This window comes from Pteronotus mesoamericanus, unplaced genomic scaffold (assembly GCF_021234165.1).
Source record: "Pteronotus mesoamericanus isolate MK-2021 breed Mesoamerican mustached bat unplaced genomic scaffold, CSHL_Meso_final contig_82, whole genome shotgun sequence".
Lineage (NCBI taxonomy): Eukaryota > Metazoa > Chordata > Mammalia > Chiroptera > Mormoopidae > Pteronotus > Pteronotus mesoamericanus.
The window spans coordinates 5,619,351-5,640,593 of record NW_026555265.1 but is presented as its reverse complement, the minus strand read 5'-3'; the positions used below and the strand labels follow the sequence as shown (position 1 = coordinate 5,640,593).

Sequence of the window (21,243 nt, the reverse complement as noted above, 5' to 3'; positions counted from 1 at the left end):
GAAATCAGTTTACCCAATTCCAACAATTACTATCTATCTACAGCAATCAGGACTGTGGCACTGGCAAAGGAAGAGACAAATACAGCAATGGAAAGCAACAGAGAACTCAGGAACAGACCCATGCAATATATGCTCAGCTGATACTGATAAAGGTATAAAAGCAATTCAGTGGAGCAAACAATGGCCTTTTCAAAAGATGGTGCTGGAGCAATTGGACATATAGGCAAAAAGAAAAAAAAAGAAAAACAAAACTTGACCTAACACCTAGCCTTTACATAAAAATTAACTCAAAATGGATCAAGGTCTTAAATGCAAAACTTAAAACAAAACTTTTAGAAAAAATATACAGAAGAAAATATTCAGGATGGGGCTAGGCAAAGACATCTCAAGACTTCACACATTTTACATGATCCATAAAAGGAAAAACTGATATACACTTTTTGGTACTCACCACTGCAGGCCAGAAAAATCCATTGTCATCTATACATACACCTTTAAAGCCAAAGTCAGATATACCTGCAGATATATTTTCTCACACACTCACATACACCCACACTCACATATCTCTGCTGTGTTTGAGATGCCCAAGGTCTGGTGAGGTTCCAGGACAGCAGCTTGGCAGGTCAGGAGGAAAACCTTCCTGAGTCAAGCAAGCACTGAGAGCACTGTTTGTAAGGTAATGACACCAAATAATCCAGTGCAGCATGTTCAATTAAAATATGGCATGATTAACATGACCCAAACCAAGTCTGCATACTTAGGCACAGGAATTGGTGAGAAGCGTGTGTTTTGGGAGTGTAAAAGCAAGATATACTAGTGGGAGGTACAAGAGTTCACAAGACCATCCAAAGACCTTTTGATGAAGGAACCCCCATTTGAGGCTTGGGAATAAACATAGATTTTGGTTAATGGAACACATGTAAATTAAGGGCAGTGTGTTGGGAGTGGGGCTGGGAGTAGCAGAATAGTGCAGTCAGGAACCTAAGAACAGCAAAAGGCACAAACTTCCAGTTCTAAGATGAATACGTTTTGGATACTAACACATGGCATGGTGACTACAGTTATAACAGTGTGCTTTAAACTTGAAATTTGCTGAGAGTCGATTTCATGTTCTCATCGCACACATGCACACACACGCACAAAAGTAACTATGAGAGATATGTTAATTAGTTTGTGGTAACCATTTCAGTGTATCTACAAATCAAAACATGTGCACAGTTTTTGCCCAAAAAAAGCAAAAAAAAAAAAAAATTAAAAATCTTGTGTTTTTAAAAGCAAGATCAGAAATGATACCTCACAAATACCTAGAAGTTTTGGGGACTTGCCAGTCCCCAGTCGTGCATAAGGCTCTTCTCTTTCCCGAGCATCTTAAAAAAACCTGGCAGCCCTTTTCAGCAGGAATAGGAGAATGTTGGAGCTGGAGTGCTGAGAGATCACCAAATCGCGCTGCAGAGTGCCTTTTTAGTGAAAGAGCTGAGGTACAGAGAAGTGCTAGGGTCCCAGGGTTCTGAAGGAAGTGTATTTATAGCAGAGCCAGGATGGGGACACTATCTTCTTATTCCTGCAAATGTCTAGTAAAACTGTCTTTCGTTTACGCATGTAACCTAGATATGATGGGAAGGAGGAACCAAGTGGTCTTCTGCCCCTTGAAATGGGGGTGAAATTGTCTTCCACCCCCTACCTATGACTTGGAGTAGTCCAAAGTACTCTTAAAGATGTCTCTAAATTCCCGAGGTTTAGGGGGGTGGCTAATGTCCTCCTGGCTGCCTCGAAGAAGGGGCTTTCTAGGGCACTACCTTTCCACAGTCACACACACCATACCCACCCAGCTGTATTATCCATCCTCTGCTACAGATTCAAGAGAGCTTATGTGAATTATGTATTTTTAAAATTATTGTAGCTTTATTTTTATTGTATTTTCTTCATTGCCATGTAGTCTCCTTATACCCCCTCAGTCACCATGCCGTTGTCCATGTCCGTCCGTTCTTATCAGAATTATATATGGTTTTAAATGGGCTTCTAGATGTGTTAACTTTTTTCACTGGCAACTTGCATCCAGTTGCCAATTCTTTAGAAACGAAAGGCTAAAATTAACACACACACTGTCGTCAACTAAATAATGACACCTGCACATCACTGGTGCTCCTCAGGCACCCGCTTGTGATGTGTAATAGAGGCCTTTCTGATTCCCTATACTATCGCCCAGAGAAGAGAGGCCTAGAGAGTCTAGTCCAGGGAAACCAGTGACCTCTTCAAAGATCAGTTTAATAAGTCACTGAAAATAGTATCTTTTTAATAATCCCTGAAATAGTATCTTAAGTAACCCGCTAAATTTCTGCAGAATCACTTTCCACATCAAACCCAATAAACAAGCCTTACAAAGGTAAAATGAAACGGTCATCATTAATGTGTATTTTCAAAAGCCATGAAGTGTCCTGTGCAGTGCAGACGAAGCTGTTGCACTCACGGGGTCCTCAGTCGTTTGGATTATTGTATACATCCACATATTTGGGATTTTAACCCCCTCTAAATATACCAACCAAGCCACCACACACGGAACAAAGCCACTTTTCTAACCAATTTTAGACTTGGGTGCATTAGTCAGAATTGCAATGTATGCATCAGTATCATGTTGTAGGTAGTTTCAGAGAATGCATGGAACAGGAATAAGAGGAAATTTTACTGTAATTAAACAAAGACATATTAGAATTACTTTGTAAAGAAAAGAAAATAATCCTCCCAGAACTTTCCAAGTCCTTGCAGGTGGTAAAGAAAACATGAGCCAGAGACCGCTGACTTAACAAATGTATGACTTTATTACGAGAAAAGGACAATATTGGTGTTTGCCTCAGACCAGTCAGGAAAACAAGCACACAAACTTATACAATACTTTGGTTTAAAAATTATTCATAATATCAACGTTAATCCTGATGTTTAAAGAATCAAATGGAACACAGGTGTAAAAAACAAACCGTAAAACACAAGCTTGCATAGATGAATTAATGTAGATGTGTAAGTGGCATTTAAGGGAGGCTTGAGCACTGGAGAGTCCAAATGACACTGCCACCTCCACCTCCCAGGACACATGAGAGTCACCAGCACCATGTTTCTTATTTTCCTCAATGAGGTCATGAGCAGGAACAATGTGTGCTGTATGGTGAATTAAAATAGACTGTCTCCATCAGCTTATCCAGATGGGTGCATACATACCCACCAGTCCCCACTGTCATTCACCTTTAAGGCATCCACAAAGTGTCCCTCACAGTTTCACTTAATCTCTAGATAGGCATGTGGTCTGAGGTGGTCTCTGTTTTCTGTCCTCTGACAGGCAACTGTGTATTCCATTAAGGTTCTGTTCAGCTTTATGAAGTAACTACTTCAAAGCTGCCTTTCGCTCTGGGGCTTGGCTAGAAATCGATGTGCACTTAGGATAATGCCTCACCTGTTTTTTAAATATATCCACATTGCAAATGTCAAAAGGCTTCTTACCAAAGAATCTGAAACTGTCTGGGTACCATGTAGTATCTCTCTCAAAAGAGTACTTTCCCAGATTGTAAGACAAATGACAGCACCACCTCAAATTTCCTGAGCAACTTGATTTATACAAGCAAACTCTTGTACTTTGTAATTCAGCACCTTTCAAAATATAATATTGTGCTGGGATAGATTCTTCTTAAGGAAAACACCATTTCAGAGAATTCTCATTTTGGATCATTTTTTATATGCTATCTGCCCACTATATCTCATTATATACAATACTTCATGAAATAAATACTGGGTTGCCTTTAAGAGGCAGGTAAAAAATACAGCTATTTCTGAGAAAGGGCATTGGGCTTTCAGGTTATAGCAAGAGTTGAAGTTATAACCTGCAGGGATTTCAAAAACTAATTCAACCAGAAATTTTTAAGATATTCTAACAGCAAAAACCCTCTCCCTAAATTTAACAGCTAGATGCTATTTTAGCAATGACGGTCTGAAATTCAGTGCAACAAAAACATACCCTAAGTATATAATGTGTAACAGGAAATTCTCCTAGCTGTCTTAGCTGTTCATAATCCTTGCTCTTTGTGAAGGAAATGTCCCTCAAACCCTGTCTTTTAATTCTTCTATTCTTTACACATGAACCTCAGCAATAAATAATGGGGCACTGAGTTATACAATTAATTCTGTCCTTATCTGAAATGCTGAAACCAGCATAGTGCTGGCTCCCTATGCTATGAAGAGTTACTCAAAAGGAGAAAAAACATTTTCTCATTTGCTGAAAATACACAAATGTATATTAACTTTATTTGGAACATGTTTCTAGGCAATTTGTACAAACATATAGGGGAAAGAGTGGTTTTTAGGTCCAGATATTTCCACAAATCAACATGATTCCTTAGATGGTTGTTAGTTTGTGGCACCAACTACAACCTTTTAAGTAAACAGTCTGGTATCTTCCCTACCACAGCAAGTTTCCTGGTTAATTTTCTGTTAAAAATAATAAACCAGAAAGACTCTTCACACCAACAAATCTCCAATTTCAAGTAAAGGTCTCTATTTTGTTTGGTTTTCTCTTTCTGTTGTTAATGCTGTGCACTTCCATACTAAGAGCACGGATGAAATCCTTACAAAACAATAATGAGTTGACTTCAATGCATAATAGAACCTTTGGAAATATCTTCTACATAGTCATAATGGAAAAAGACAGTCAACTCTCAATTATCCAGGAGGTGATCACCTGAAGAATTTGGCCAGGAAGTTTTCCCCCTCCTACCAGCATTTTTGGTCATGCCACTGCTCACCCACAGATAGAGAGGCAAACCTGAAATGAAATGGTGTATGTGCTGGTGTATTGGTTACCCACAGCTCACTGGAACGAGGTCCAAACCTCCTGGTGGCAAGGATGTTGGGCGATAATGGAGAGTTGACAGTCATTTACATATAAGAAGTACAATACACTGACCTCGGTTGGAATCACACTAATTAAGGCAATACTGCTCCTGAGACATCGCTGACATAAAGTGCAGGTCTCATCAGAAAAGTGACTCTGTAGAAGGGAGATTTTCCCAGTTTACCACTTCCTTCTTGATTTCTCCAGAATGAAATATCAGCACTTCCAACAACAGTTAAATGACAGGAGCAACACCCTTTAATGATCTTATATATCATCAGGATAAAAGATTCTTCCCCAGGAATTTGGATGACTTTGTGCCCTTGCAGCATTATTAGGACAGTCCCCAGTCTGCTTCTCCCTGCCCATAGTACCTCCTACGGGCCAAAGGGAAAAGGGATGCTAGCAATAGGAAGATAAGCAGTTATGGCTTTACGACTCACAGGCACCACCAGATGTGAGAGAAAAATGGGACCATTTTATCTAGTCACTTCTCTGACAATGAGCAGTAAGTAATGAACAAAGGACTTTAAAAATCTGTTTTTACCTTTTTGTTGAATAAACACATTTTTATTTTTTTATGATTCTTCCTAAAATACCAATGTTATCAGAGTATGGCACACTATGTACAGTGAAATCTACCCAATCAGTGTTCCTTTCCCACATTAACATTCCCTACACAAACACTGTTTTCCCAAAAGGGAAAAAAAGAACAAAACCTTTGAGTGCAAGTTCTATTCTGCTCTCAGTCCTTCAGAAAGCTGATTACTCAGGTGTCTTGTTCCACCATTTGGCTGAAAATTTTACAGCCAATCACCACAGTTACCTTTTAAGAAAATCTTCGCTGAATAAATGAATAACCTTCGTATTCCCAAAGTGATTTTTATACAAAGGTAACACTCATTAAAAATCAAGGCTCTAAAAGGTTAACCACTTACGTGGTAAACTGAATGCACCATATTATAATAGATGTTTCAAAGAACAATTTGGCACAAGACGAATTTAGAGAGTATTTGACAGTCTTAAAGAAAAATAATTATCAGTTAAAAGTTAATTATTTTCATACCAAAAAAGTCCTGATATTGAGGAACAGGTATGGTCAAAGTCAGCAATGAATTTACTCATCACACAATTGTGGCTGCAGGCCACAGCAGAGAAGAAAAGGAGGAAACGGAACCAGTCTGTGATTTTGTGAGTTCAGTGGAACACCAGGCCAAAGGTCACACATTTTGGAATATGTTGATGTAGATCCAAGTGGCCACTGCCATTCTGAAAAGGTTTTCCTCCTGGGAGCATCTCTCCTTATCTTTCTTTTCTAATTTAGATGTTTCTCTATAATCAAAAGCCATATATTATTTTCTTGCAGTTCATTAGACTGTTGCTGGTTATTGTAAAGACATTTGAGAAATAGTAATTCAATGGTACACAGTCACTTTCTAAAAGTCTCAACGTTCTTTTAAAGCATGCATAGCAACTGTCTCGTCTCTCAGTAAAACAATCTGGCTGATAAAGGTTTGACACAGAGCCAAACTTTTTTTTTCAACTCAGAACATTTAGGTTACCCATCTCTCACCTAGCTTCCAGGCAAGGACTCACACAAACTGAGGCTGGGGAAGGGGCTGTATATGTCTACTATAAGGCTCCTTAACATATTGTGCTCATTTAGCAATACTGGTTAACAGAGCCTGGCCTGCAGAGAACAGAGGTATAGAAACAGAAAGATTTTCCAAGGCCAGAAGTATCAGTTTATATCACAACATTAAAGCATAATGCATTGTGGGCCTAAAAATTAAAGTGTGTGTGTTCCAACAGTAGGAACAGGAATAAAATAAAGGCTCTCGCACTTACATAAAAATGACAAAGTGAAAAGCAGAGGACACAGTGAAGAATGTTTGGCAGTTTTTTAAAATACTCTTGTTAGTTGCTTCTGTACTCTCAAAGATAATTGCATTACTTAAATGGGAATAAGAGGATTTAACTGGTTGACTTTGATTTCTGTCTCCTTATTCACAGGGAAAGAATTACTCTGATACTCTTTAAAGAGTGCTTTACAAAAAATTAAGTTAAAAAACTAATATTTTAAAAACCTAAAAAAAAAAAAATCAAATTTTCAACAGAGATGTTGAATTCAGTGTCACAAGGGAAAATTCACCTTTGGTCACTCACTATGACAGTTAAAACACTAACATCCTGCTTAAGTGGCCTGACATTTTGGAATGAAATATATCCAGTGAGCATTTTACAATAATAAATACAATTGGATAAAGTACATGAGAGGCAAGAGAAATGCAGAATTTTAAAAGTAAAATTGATCAATGCATGAGATATAAAAATAAACATTTATAAAATAAAAATATGGCAAATGATATTGCCCATTTGCCTTATTATCAAATAAAAATACTTTTTTTTTTCTTTAAAGCTACCATAAAAACTTTTAAAAAATAAAAAGCAAAATCACAGGGCAGACAAAGAAATATATGACATTACTGTAAGTCAACAGGCCTAAGCTTTGGATATTGAAACCACCGTCTCTGCAATTTGACTTAAAGCCACGATCAATTTTGTTGGCCCCTGACTAAATGAAGACTGTTCTTCATTCATTTCATCACGGCCATTCAAAGTCCTGTTATTTTCCCTTTCCTCGTTTCTCTGAAATGACTACCCTCCTTAGGGTTTTGTTTCTTTATCATTTTCCTAAAACTTAACTCTTAGATACCTTTGACCCTAATTCATATAATCCAAAAACTTTATGAAAATAAAGACCCTTCCGAAAATGAAAGACCAAAATCTACTCTCAAAACTACTCTTAATCGCTTCCTGAATATTGCCTGACTCTAAATATCTGGAAAGATAAGGCAAATTGAAGGCATTTCCCAATGGGAAAAGAATGGATTAAGAGCTTTTTTCTCTAGTTGCCTATACATTTCATTCCTAAACAAATACCATACAATGAACAATAATAGGCAGTGAAGCTGTGAAGGGACTATATATATATATATATATGTATTATACATATGTATATATACACATACATATATGTGTGTGTGTTTGTGTGTGTGTATATACACAGCATGAATGAAATTTGTGTTTACTAACTAGTATAGGAAAAGAAGCATTTCCATAAGGTTATAAGCTAGACAAAGCCTAGATTCCTTGAAGAGGAGTTTGAAGGTCTTGTATAAAGGATCTGATGATCAAGTATCATTAATGAATGTGTAGAATCAAATACATGCATAAAGAAGCACTTTCTCAACTTCATGTTGAATTAATCTAATTATTGGGACATACATGAAACATTTGTGAGAGGTTGCCAACAAATACTGTTACGTTTTTTAAGTAAGAGGAAAACTTCAATCTATGGCCAGAGAGAATGATGAGATCATCACTTATGGACACACCTCCCCAATTCCATTTGCCTTGGCTGTGTAATTAAGTGTAAAATAAGAGAAGGAATAGAACATTTTCATTTTTAATTGACTTCACACAGACCTGAGTTAAGATATAATAGTTTTTTTCCCCCAATAAATACTAATAAATGAGCAATACCCAGAGTCTTCAGAAGCCTTGCTACTGAGGAAGCAATAGCAAGAAAATGTTAGAGAAGAATATCTAGGCCAATTTTCCCTAGAGGATGTGTGAGGATATGCAAAACCTCTAAAGTCCTGGTAGTCAGAGTAACATATTTCAACTGTTCCAGGTGTTTTTAAAAATACTTTATGGTTGTGGTATTTTTCTTTTCTTGAACAGTACAAAAAACAAAAGTCTCTGTCTTTCAATATATCATACACTAATGCACTCCCAAAAACTATTTCCTATATTTTTATTAGGCATTTCATCCAAACATATTTTACCTTTATCATTATCTTTACTAAATTCTAACTCCTAAATAAAGCTTAGTCCCTAGATGCCAATATTCCATACATAAGAAAAATGGCATTTTACAGATCTCTCAGATAGTATATCCCAGGAAGCATACGCAGTGTAGAGGTGGTCAATATTCAGAAGCTTGATTTTTCTTGTACTGCCCAAATGATCAGAAATAACAAAAACATTTTAAATGCATTAAAATTATTTATGGTCAGAAAAACACTTGAGGATAAATCCCAGGAATACAAACATGGGAGGAAAAAATAAGCATGGAATGCATTCTGTATCATCCAGTAACATTTGCAACAGTGAGTCCGTTTTCAAGGCAGAGTCCTAGGTTTCTACTGCTTATAATGGAAACCTGGGGAAGGGAGGAAAAAAGAAGAAACACCATTAAGGAAAAAAATCTTTGAAACTAAGCAATTTACAAATGCAATGCAATCCCTATCAAAATACCAATGGCATTTTTCACAGAACTAAGAACAAATAATTCTAAGATTTATACGGAACCACAAAAGACCCAGAATAGCCACAGAGGTGTTAAACAAAGTTGAAAGTACCACACTACCTGTTATCAAACTACACTACAGGGTTCTAATAATCAAAACATCATAGAATGGGCATTAAAAACAGACACATGGATCAACAGAAGACAACAGAGACCCCAGAAATAAACCTATGCCTATATAATCAATTAATCTATGACAATGGAGGCAAGAATACACAATGAGGAAGAGAGTCACTTTAATAAAGGGTGCTGGGGAGACTGGACAGATACAGCAAAAGAATGAAACTAGATCACTTCCTTATACCATACATCAATACAATGATAAATTCAAAATGGATTCAGGACTTAGATGTAAGACTCAAAACAATAAAACTCCTAGAAGAAAACACAGGCAGTAAACTCTCTGACACCATTCTTCGCTATATACATGTATATATTTTGGATATGTATCCTTGGACAAAGAGAACAAAAACAAAAATAAATACACAGGACTACATCAAAGTAAAAAGGCTTTTGCAAAATGAAGGAAACCATCAGCCAAAGGAAAAGACAACCTACTGAATGAAGAGAAGATATTCACCAATTGTACATCCACTAAGAGGTTAATATTCAAAATACATAAGAAAGTCACACAACTTAACACCAAGAAAACACACAATCCAATTAAAAAATGGGCAGAGGACCTGAAGAGGCAATTCTTCAAAGAAGACATACAGATGGCCCACAGACATGTAAAAAAGATGCTCAACATCACTAATCATCAGGGAAATCCAAATGAAAGCAACTAGATATCACCTCATGCTTTTCAGAATGGCTATCATCAAACAATCAACAAACAAGTACTGGTGAGGATGTGGAGAAACAGAAACCCTCATGCACTGTTGGTAGGAAAACAGACTGGTGCAGCTACTGTGGAAAACAGTATACAGTATGGAGTTTCCTCAAAAAATTATAAACAAACTACCACAGATCCAGCAATTCCACTTTTGGGTATTTAGCCAAATAAACCAAAAACACCAATTCAAAAAGACATATATAAACCTATGTTTACTGCAGCATTATTTACAACAGCGAAGATACAAAAACAACTTAAGTGCCCATCTATAAACAAGTATATTAAAAAAGTCATGGTACACATATACAATAAGAAATCTTGCCATTTGTAACAACATGGGCAGATCTAGGGGGTATTAGTATAAGCGAAAAAAGTCAGAGAAAGACAAATACCATATGATTTCATTTACATGTGGAATCTTTTAAAAACAAACAAACAAACAAACAAACTGGAAACAAAACTCACAGATCCAGAGAACAAATTGATGAATGGGAAATGGGAGGAGAGTTGGGAGGATGGGTGAAAAAAGGTAAAGGGATTAAGATGTACAAATTGGTAGTTGTAAAAATAGTCATATGGATTAAAATACAGCACAAAAAATAAAGTTAATAATATTGTAATACTATTTATAGTGTCAGATGGGTACTAGATTTATCAAGGTGATCACTTCGTAAGTTATATCTAATGATTATACTGTACACATGAAACTAACATAACATTGGATGTCAACAATAACTTTAAAAGATTAAAAATAAAAAAGTAAAAATGAAAAATTGAAACCTCAAAACTCTCAGTTTGCATAGGCAAAATTATTTATCTTTATGTCTAGGCATTTCCAGTGAGTCATTTTTATTGTTCTTGACTATAAAATATTTACATATAGAATCAATGTGTTATTTTAATATTATGTACCAAATATATGTAAAGAACAGGAAGGCATCCCTTAAAAAAATAATGCAGGTATACAGTATATGAAAAAAAAACCATGAGCTACTTCCAGTTAAACCAAGGATGGGGAAAAGGCCACCGAAGATTGGAAATTGTAGTGTATGTGTTGTTTTGATAAAGTCCAACTACTCCCATCTTTTCAATGTCTTGTATCTTATTCTCAACACTGGATGACTGTCAGAATGAAGGAGGGTGGGATGGTGGGAAGAAGAGCCTTTAAAAAAATACCAATGACTAGCAGCAACTCTCCGCCCCTAGAAATTCTGAGTTAATTAGTCAGGAGTGGCATTGTATATTGGTATTTTATAATGACTGTAGGGGAAAAAAAAGTTTGAGAAGGCTGTCATTATATTTGGAAAGGATAATGAAAACATCACCTAAGAAATCTTTGAATAAACCATAACAAATAATAAACATGAATAAGACCTATTATTTGCTTTCAGACATTTTACCTATATGATTCTGACAACACAGACACTATTAAAATCTCTTCCATTTTTAGCCCTGCTGGTGTGGCTCAGTTGATTGGAGCAAGGTTCCGTAAGCCCAAGAGTTGTGGGTTTGATTTCCACACAGGGAACGTGCCCAGGTTGCAGGTTTGGTCCCCAGTTGGGGCACTAGCCAGAGGCCACTGATTGATGGATACGTCTCTCTCCCATCGACGTTTCTTTCCATCTCTCTCCCCGTCCCGTCCCCTCTTTAAGCATGTACTCAGGTGAAGATTAAAAAAAAAACAAAACACCTCCACTTTTAGATGAGAAAATTAATACAAGAGACTATTTTTTTATTATCTCATTTTATGACTCTTTAAAAAATACATTAGTGAATGTGTATGTTTTGAAGAGTAACTACAAACATTTCTTTCATTTTTAAAGATCTGGTCCAACTTAGATCTCATACTCTTTCCTCATTTTCCTTGCCCCATTTTTCTTTTGCATAAGTGCTTTGCTGTGTGTATGTATGTGTGTATTTTAAGTCTAATAAATAGATTTTTAGACTCCCAATAGATTTAAATGGTTATTTAAATACATATAAACAACTATCTTTCAGAATCTGATGAAGCAATGATATCTCTCTTCAGAAAGATGAAAATACATACAAAACTCTGCATTCAATTTAAGATGTTTTATGTCTGTGTTGTTAAAATTTTTTATTTATTAATAAATGAATACTATAATGTTCTGCTAGGAGGAATATTTTTCCAGTCCAGTGATCTTTAAGACAGCATTTGATTTTTCCACCATACCGTAAGGATTACTTAAAAGAATCCTAAACTTGACCATATACTATTTTCTTACCTTTATGAGAGGATTCTGGTTTTGAGAAATGACGTGTGGAATTATGCTGGTTAGTAAAATAAGTGTAACCCAAATCCTCAGCTTCTGTCACGGCAGGTGGTGGCGGCCTGAAGGGAAATCTGAATTTAGAGATATTCATAGTGGTGACAAGAATTCTACTGCTCATTGGATCGCACGGTAAAAATATTTTTGGTACAAATAGAAAGTCAGAATGTTTTAGAATTTTCACTTTACTTCCTGGCCAGTTGCATGAACTTGGATAAATTATTTTATCTTACTGTTCTCCTTTATTTTGATGCACATAATTCAATAAAAACACACGTTTTCGAACACCCAGTATGTGTGAGGCGTGGCGCTAAGGACTGGAGAAACAACGATTAATGAGATGTGACCACCATCACCAATGAAAAATTTACTTGGCTTTGGTAGGTTTTAAGAAGAAAAAGAGGAAAAAGGGAAGAAAAGCAACAAAGAAGATAATAAAGTTAAGGAAGGACGGTAGAAGAAGTGAGACAGGGAGGGCAGCAGGTAAAGTGAGGGGATGAAAGTGGAGAGAGAGGGAGGACATTGATTAACATACAAAATTTACTGCAAAATTCCTTAATCCACTAGGTGGCAAAGTAGAGCTTAGAGAAGGAAAAGGCAGTCATGTGTCTGCAACTTCTCAGGTCAAAAAAAAAACACTGTAAAAGAGTTGGGAAATTTTTACTATTCTAAACTTTTTATTATTTTAATCATGTTATAAAGATTTTTGCAATCATTTGGCTTTAATGAAGAATAAAATCTCTCCTTTTTTGTTTTGTTGTTGCGTTAAAGCATGGAACCATATAAGGTTAGTATTTGTCAATATATAACCATGTCCTAGGATGTTTTGTGTAATTATATATACAATCTGGAAGGCATGAGCATTCTGCAGTTTAGAAAGTAATACTAGTAAATACATTGGGCTCTGTCATATAAAAATAAAGGCAAATGTTTTCAAATGCCTCACCCTCTCCCAAAGCAATAGGCCTCTCCTGGGTATTCAGTATCTCAAAGAGGTCAGCATGGGGTATAAACTTGTGTACATAGTAAGGACTCCACTATGGGTTCTACATTAGTATATCACTTAAATTTTAAGCTAAGCCTGCATGTCGCACATACATTGTAGAGATAGATTATGTAAGATGAGGTAAGTGATCTGTCCAATTTCACACTGTTGTTAAGTGGCAGAGCCAGGGCTCAAACTCAAATGGATTTCAGAATCAGTGCTCTTAACTACCACACTGTAATACAGAGGTACTTATTTTTATTAGTGGCAGCATCTTTATTCAAAACTACATGTATGAAAAAAATAAAATACCAAGTAGTATTACCAATATAAAATCCTATGGTTAAAAGAATTTGGAACCTGGGTTGAAACTTTTTCCAAATACTAAGAGGTAGAATTAATTTAGACTGCCAAGTGGTTCTCTGTTTCCTTAGGAAGAGTTGAAAACTTTCATAATAGACAAAGAAATTTATTTGCGACCATGAATGCTACAAGCTCTAAGAACCTGCATCCCCTCTGCTACTATTATGACTACACTGAAGTAAACATCTTGACTTAGGTAGATCCAAGTTTTCCAATCCTTGAAACTGTCTTTTTCTATACAAATGGCTACACTTTTCTACCATGATTAATTCTGAAAGAGGAACACATAGATACTAACCAGGAAGCATACATTCCGATTATTAGTTGTACAGAGAGGTACAATAAGGGAATAGGCTTTAATTTTAAAGTATGAACATACAGGTTACATAATTTTTGTTTTGTCATATACATAATCTTTCTGTAAATTATATGTAAAGACAAATGTTTCTCTTAGGTCAAAAAAGACTTCAGTTCTACTAGTTGTAAGTCACTTTTCACTTATAGCCATTTTTCATACAGGATCATTTGATTATTTTTACAATATGCTAAACATTCTTAAGAGTGTCTATTACATTCCCAAAACTTGTTTTCAACTTTAATAAACCTTTTCAAATAGCTATTCCAGATTGTTCTGCCTTATCTGCTGTAAAGTTGTAAGTGTTCTAAGAATCCCTTGGACTTTTGAAGATGGCAAAATAATTCTAAAGAATTTAGTTCACTTGACTAAAAAAAAGCCTAAGAAATCACAGCTATTCACTTACTGAGAACAGATTAGTTAGTTGTTATTTCAAGTGAATATTGCAGGGATGTAAATAAAACTAAACCATATAGTACTAAAATCTGCTTTAAAAACTGTTTGGCATATGCTTAACTAAAAGCTACAAGAACCAATTTTACACAATTAGACAAACCACACTACTGTTGTACTTAAGCTTCACAAATCTGATATAATTTTCTAAAGAGTCCTTCTCTTCTGAAAGCCCATGAATTTAAAAATAGAATTTGGCTTTTCAGGACACTATGTTTACTTTAAAGAAACAAGTAAAGCGGCTTAAGTATGGGCAAATAAGGGGTAACAACAGTGTATATTTTCAGTGTAATGAAACATATTTTAAGAGTTAATAAATGTTATTAGAAATCAGGACCAAAATTCAATATGCTAATAATTTAGAATTTTCTAAATGTCAGATTTAGTGTTTTCTGTCTTTTTCTACTTAATGTTCTTTCCTTCTATTCCAATCATATTTTCTTTTGAAAAGCAACAGAAAGCAATGAAGGGAAAAAAAACTTGCTTCCCCAGAGGTTTAAAGGTTGACATATTGAGGTAAAAAGACAGCAGTTGCTCCATTACTATGGCCAAAGACTGCTTGAGATAAGTCAGAAAGTATCTACACCAGGCACAGTGATTTGATCTGGTGGGATTTATAACAGCCTGTAACGACTCAATGAATATTTGCCTAGGACACTGAGACTCATGCAGAAAGGAATTTAAGCACGTGTGAATGTCAGACACACCAATGCGATCACGAACCTCAGTAAAAAATTAAAGCCTGAGATTTTACTTAAGAAAAAGTATAACCTCATCTCTTCTTGGCTGAAGGCATCTGTTCAGTGAATACAGAGATAAGAACTGGTCCTAATAAAAAGCACATCCTTCCTTTCTATACCCCAGCTTCTGTAAAATTTCCCTTCCTTCTGATTCAACTTGCTCAATCCAATTTAAGACTAGAAACAAAAGTTTTAGAATACCCTGCGAGACCCGATGCCACCTCATGAGGGCAGATGCCTGGACGTCCTCCGTCAACATCCCTTTACTCACCCCAAAGTTAAGTTCCTCACTCTCTGCTGCAGGTATCAACTTACCGTGCTGGTCTGTCATTCTTAGATCGGTGAGCCTCATCGCTGTCTTTTGACTTTGAGTGTGCTGATTTAGAAGTTTTGGGCTACAGCAGAAAAAACACAAAACAAAGAAAACAACGAAAAAAAAAGCTTAGGTTTGGAATGTATCTGTATCATGCCAAACTACTCTCCTTTAATAATTTCAGGTTACTTACATTCAGTTGAAGACATAAAATATTTTTAAATACAACCACTCAGAGATTAAAAAGAACTTAGTCACCAAGGTATACTGGAGGCTGTCATAGTCAGATGAATGGGCTAAACCCAGACAAACATGCTCTCCCACAGGGTATGCCTGGCCACCCATTATTAACATAGTGGCTACACACCAGCTAACGAGAACTGGTGGGCTCCCCGAGTCCATGGAATCTAGGCGTCTGCTCTTACCCTTATTTCTGAACACCTGACCTAGGGAGGGTGATTTTCAAGTGAAACACTAAGGCTCATGTCAAGGCATTTTTCCAAGAGAAGAACTGTACCAGCACCAGTTCTAGAAAAGATCTAGGAAGCACAGAAGTTCTGATACCTGACAGAAATGTGGCCTTCCTCTCTTACTTTACCGACTTATAGTCCTTAATAATACCTACTCCTTCATAATCAGGTTAACAAAGAAATTGAGTAGCTCCTGGGCAATTATTTGTGGCTTAATTAATGGAGAAGCATTTGGGAAACTCTCTACTAAAAATGAAATGAGTTAGAAAAAATCCTGAATGTCAAAGATGGTAAAAGAGGGAGATAAGTATAAATAATTAACATGGAAATAATACTTTGATTTGCTTTCAGACTGACAACCGTGTAACTGAGCAACAGGAAGTAGATTACTATTATCATGATTCCTGTATCTTCTTTTTCCTCATAGCCAAGAATCACATAGGACCAGAGGCCCAAGGGAGGAATTTGTTAGAGAGAACAGGCGGATGCACACCCTAATTGCATCCATCCAGCTAATACAAACTTTCGCCCTAGAGACACTTTACTATATGAACTCTCCCCCTTCTCCTCTGATGGTCTTCCATTATGCTTTGATCAGCCAGCTTGACCTTGTATTTGTTAGTGTCTACAGTCTGCCTTCCTGCCTACGCTCTTCACTATCATAGGGAAATATCTTTGTCTCTCCCTGTAAGTCCAGAGAGATGCTTTGAACAAAGTAACTAATGAGTAAAGTCTGTTAAATGTATTTGCAGCCACCATATACAACAATTAGATTACTGTAGAGTAGAATGAATTGACATCACCGTCTGTTGTGTCTCCTAGTTCTGAAAGTTCTGCATTTCGAAGGGGAAGGCAATAGCTCAAGCTCATTCTAGACAGCGCTGCACTCTGATGTAAGCAATGACTGCTGGTGGCATCTGCCAGACTGCCAAGGACCAAGTGGCAAGAGAAATGATGAGTACATAATCAGGGATGAAACACAGTATCAGCACATAGGGAAAGCACAGACAGGAAGAAAAGGCTCCTGTGGAAATTTGAAAGCATATGAAAATGCTAAATTCTCCTACAAGTTAACTATAGTAAAACTAAGATTGCTCATAACCAGAAGACACTTGCATCCTGACTGCTCTTTAAATGAATGAGTTTTTCAATCTTAGTAACTTTTTACATAGTTACTTTCAAGAATTTAATATGATTTTTTTATAGTGAAACAACAAGTCAGATTCAGATTATGTGATACAGGTAATTTGTATACCCTAAATATATTTGCAGGGTTTAACCTAAAAACAGAGTCCCCTTTACATTTCTAATTTTACTTACCATTAAAAAAACAAAAACAAAAAACAAAAAAAAAACAAACAGGCCCTACCTTCCCATCAGGGTCATGTTTTCTTTTGTCCAATGATGACTTCTCTCGCTCCTTGGCTTTCTTGTAAGCTTTCTTTTCTTCAGCCATTAGAAGTCTAGCAATTTCCTAAAACAAATCCAGTCCATATTCTCATTGATTACAGAACTGCAGGTAGAAAATTACTGTCATATTTCCAAAGAGTACTGGCTAAACGAACTCATTAATGTGAACTCACCTCATCCTGGGCTACTTGAGCTGCTCTCATGTCCACCTGGGTTGCCTATAGTATAGAAAATATTAATTTAATTGGATTCTATTCTGTCCATTTTTTTAAATCTTACATAAAAATAAACTGGTATTTGAAACCAGTTGTGACTAACATCCTCAAGTTGGTAACTGGTGCATACATTCACCAGCCAGGGCAGGGTCTATTTTCACCAAATCCTACAGCAGATTCTTAGAGAATTATCAAAACTCCATATGGAGAGACAAGGATATGGAGTCTGTTGCTAATGTTTACTCAGTAAATAAAATTAAACACTATTCCTGTTGTTTGGATTTTTCTACCTATAAAAAAGGTATTAGTTTCTCAACTGATAAAGGACTGAAATACCTATTGTATAATCTACGAATGAATCAATTCGCACACACAAACTTATTCACATGAACTTGTGCTTTAAAATTTGCTCACCAAAATTTCTTCTTCCTGCAGCTTTCTGGCAATTTCAGCATCGTACCATTCCTGGCCCCGGTGGCTCACTCGCGATGGAGTAGAGACCGCTTCTTTCATCGCTCGTGGCTTTGTTCCTAGGAAAAACTCAATGTAATAAGTTGACCAAGTTTTGTTTTCTATAAATTTGGAAAATTTAAGGGGGAAACAGAGAAACCTTTACCTTAAATTTCACCTTTTTTTTTACTATCTAATGCTGACAATACAGTTGCCACTCCAAAATTCAGTGGAGGGTGCCCTTGAAATAATTTTTTCCCTGAGACATGGAAGAGGTGATGCCGATAACCCACACAGTGAAACGAAGCTACCCACCCAAACCTGCCTGGTAAAACCTCCCCTCGCACATAGTTTTCTCAGGAGCAGGGAATCAGCAAAGCACTGTGAGGCTTTTACAAAATAAAAAGTGAAAAAAAAAAAGTCAAGTCACTGAAATAAAACTAATTTAGAGAAAAGAAAGTTACAGAGTTGAGGTTACAGAAAGAGGCTAAGCTATCAGGACTGGAGGGCATGAGAAGCTGCCTTTTATGTGCCTCAGCCTTGCACACCTTTCCTCAGAGGCAACAGAAAGAGCTTCCTTCACCTGGGAGTTCTGGGACCAAGTGCCTGAGAACCACCCAGTGGTCCTGACATGGCTTCTGCTCTGATGGTCAACAAACTCTCTAGCTTTTTAGATCTCTCCTACAGCTTTGATCTGTTTAATGTTGTTGCTAAATATTATGGAAGATATAACAAAGGAAATAGCATGATGACTCTACAGTTCTGTTCTGAGAAAGGAATAGGTGGGGACTGATGGGATATCTTGGTGTTCTATTTTGAAATTTTATCTGTAGCACGTATTCCTTCTGTACTTTTTAATTAAGTAGTAAATGCTAATAATGGTCATTGCAAAATTATAGATATTTTACTCTTTGTACCTTTCATAAATTATAAGTATTCAACAATGTGAATGTATTATATTCAGAAATAATAAAAATGGTTAATGTGGTAAAGATGATTAACCATTTGAAACGGTGGCTTTCAGTAAATGGATTACTGATGGGAGAAAGAAAATTCACTCCTAATTGCCTGTTTCTTTCTATACCTTGTTCTCAACCATGGCTATGTACTAGAATCACTTGTGGTGCTTTAAATAAAAATAAAAATCTTTGACCCAAACCCCAGGGATTCTAATATAAGTAGCGAGGAAATACCTGATCTTTAGAATTTTTTTTTAAAAATCTTTAACAATTGATTCTTATCAGCACTGGAAATATCAGCTTAGTGTATTATGTCCATCAAAATAGCCATACATTTAAAACAGTTTTTACCAAAATGCTTCACCACACTTGATTTGCTTGCTTTAAATGAAAAAGAAAAAAGCAAAGAAAAGAAAATACCACCCAATTCTGGGCAAATGAATAAAGTCTAAGTTAGCTGGTGAAGCCTTTCTTTGTAAAGCTTTGAACCTAGCTCTGTGGTAAATTTTACAGCCACAGACTCATCTGCCTTTCCCACCGAAAAAGGACTATTAAACATGGTTTTCTTAGCTTCAGGCCAATTGATACATGATTACCCAGAATACAGAATCCACTTCAACTTCACATCATTTCTAGAGCTACTGAATCTTATGCCAGGCTGGCCTGTTTTTAACCCAGATTTCTAAGTGGTTTGGGGCAGTCACAAAAAAGGGGCATACACCCAAGGCTGGACCGTATTTAAATGGAATATAAACCTCCCTGAGTTATGATGAGTGTGGTCATAACTGCAGAGGAACATTTTAGGTAAAATAAATGAAATTATATAAGAAAGTTAGTATTGAGTAAAGTCAATGGACAAGATAGGTTACTATATCTAACTCCTATTTATAGAAAACTAGCACTTCAATGAGCAGCCCAAAGCTTAATTGAGGACAATAGGAAAGATGATACTTACACCTTGCTCCTTCAATTTTGCCATTCAGCGAAAGAAACAATATAGTGGGATACAATCAGCTTTCAAGATACTAAACTCTCTGCACTGTTATGCCTTACTCTACACAACAGAATTAACTGAGAAAATACTGTAATACCTATCAAAAATACTCGGAAGGCATTAAAATGCAATAGCCTTAATTGGCTTGACAGGTTGACAGGTTGACAAGATTGTGACTTCTAGGCAGTTTAAAAACAGTGATCAATAGAATAGAATAGAAAGCCCAGAAAAAAGCCTGTAACATATGATCATTTACAACAAAAGAACCAAAAATATACAACAGGGAAAGCAGTGAAACTGGACCACTGTCTTCCACCATATACAGAAATTAACTCAAAATGGAATAAAGACCTGAACATATGATCTGAACCATAAAACTCCTACAAGAAAATACAGGCAGTCAGATCCTTAACATTGGTCTTGCAGATGATTTTTTTTTTATTTGACACCAAAAGCAAAAGCAAATAAAAAAACAAAACAAGAAAACAAAACAAACAAAAAAACCCAAATGGGACCAATCAACCAAAAAGCATCTTCACAGCAAAAGAAATCATCAACAAAATCAAAAGGCAATCTATTAAATGGAAGAAAATATTTGCAAATCACGTATGTAGTAAACGGTTAATATCTAAAATATAGAAAGAACTTATAAAACTCAGTAACAAAAAATTATATACATATATGATTTAAAAATGGACATAGGATCTGAATAGACATTTTTTCAAAAGAAGACATACAGTCAATAGCTACATGAAAAGGTGCTCAACATCACTAATCAACAGGAAAATACAAATCAAAGCACCTGTTAAAGTGGCTAGTATCAAAAAAACAAAAAATGAGTATTGGTAAGAATGTGGAGAAATTAATACTGTTTATGGGAAAGTATACTGGTGCAACCATTATGAAAAACAGTTTGGATGTTCCTTGAAAAATTAAAAACAGAACTACTGTCTTACCTATAAATTTCAATTCTGTGTATTTATCTAAAGGAAATAAAAACACTAACTCAGAAAAATATATGCACCCCCATGTTTACTACAGCATTTTTTGCAGTATCTAAGACATGGAAATAACCTAAGAGCCCACTGAGAGGTGAATGAATAAAGGAGATGAGCCACATAGCCATGTGCCACTGAACAATGAGAACAGTTCTGAGAAATGC

The 21,243-nt window shown here is 36.0% G+C and overlaps 1 protein-coding gene across 2 annotated transcripts in view; it reads right to left on the bottom strand.

Moving 5' to 3' along the window:
• Positions 1-2,814: 2,814 nt before the first annotated feature.
• The window catches only part of CCDC50 (coiled-coil domain containing 50), a 69,850-nt gene continuing 51,421 nt past the window's right edge, over positions 2,815-21,243 (bottom strand). Inside the window, exons 6-11 of one of the 2 annotated variants that reach the window (XM_054585130.1) lie at positions 18,093-18,208; positions 17,637-17,681; positions 17,423-17,527; positions 15,586-15,665; positions 12,330-12,436; positions 2,815-9,101 (exon numbers count right to left, since the gene is read on the bottom strand). In XM_054585130.1, the coding sequence (XP_054441105.1) occupies positions 9,082-9,101; positions 12,330-12,436; positions 15,586-15,665; positions 17,423-17,527; positions 17,637-17,681; positions 18,093-18,208 (473 nt within the window). In that variant the 3' untranslated portion in view covers positions 2,815-9,081. The remainder of the gene's footprint in view (positions 9,102-12,329; positions 12,437-15,585; positions 15,666-17,422; positions 17,528-17,636; positions 17,682-18,092; positions 18,209-21,243) is intronic. The other variant, XM_054585129.1, reaches the window with a different exon arrangement.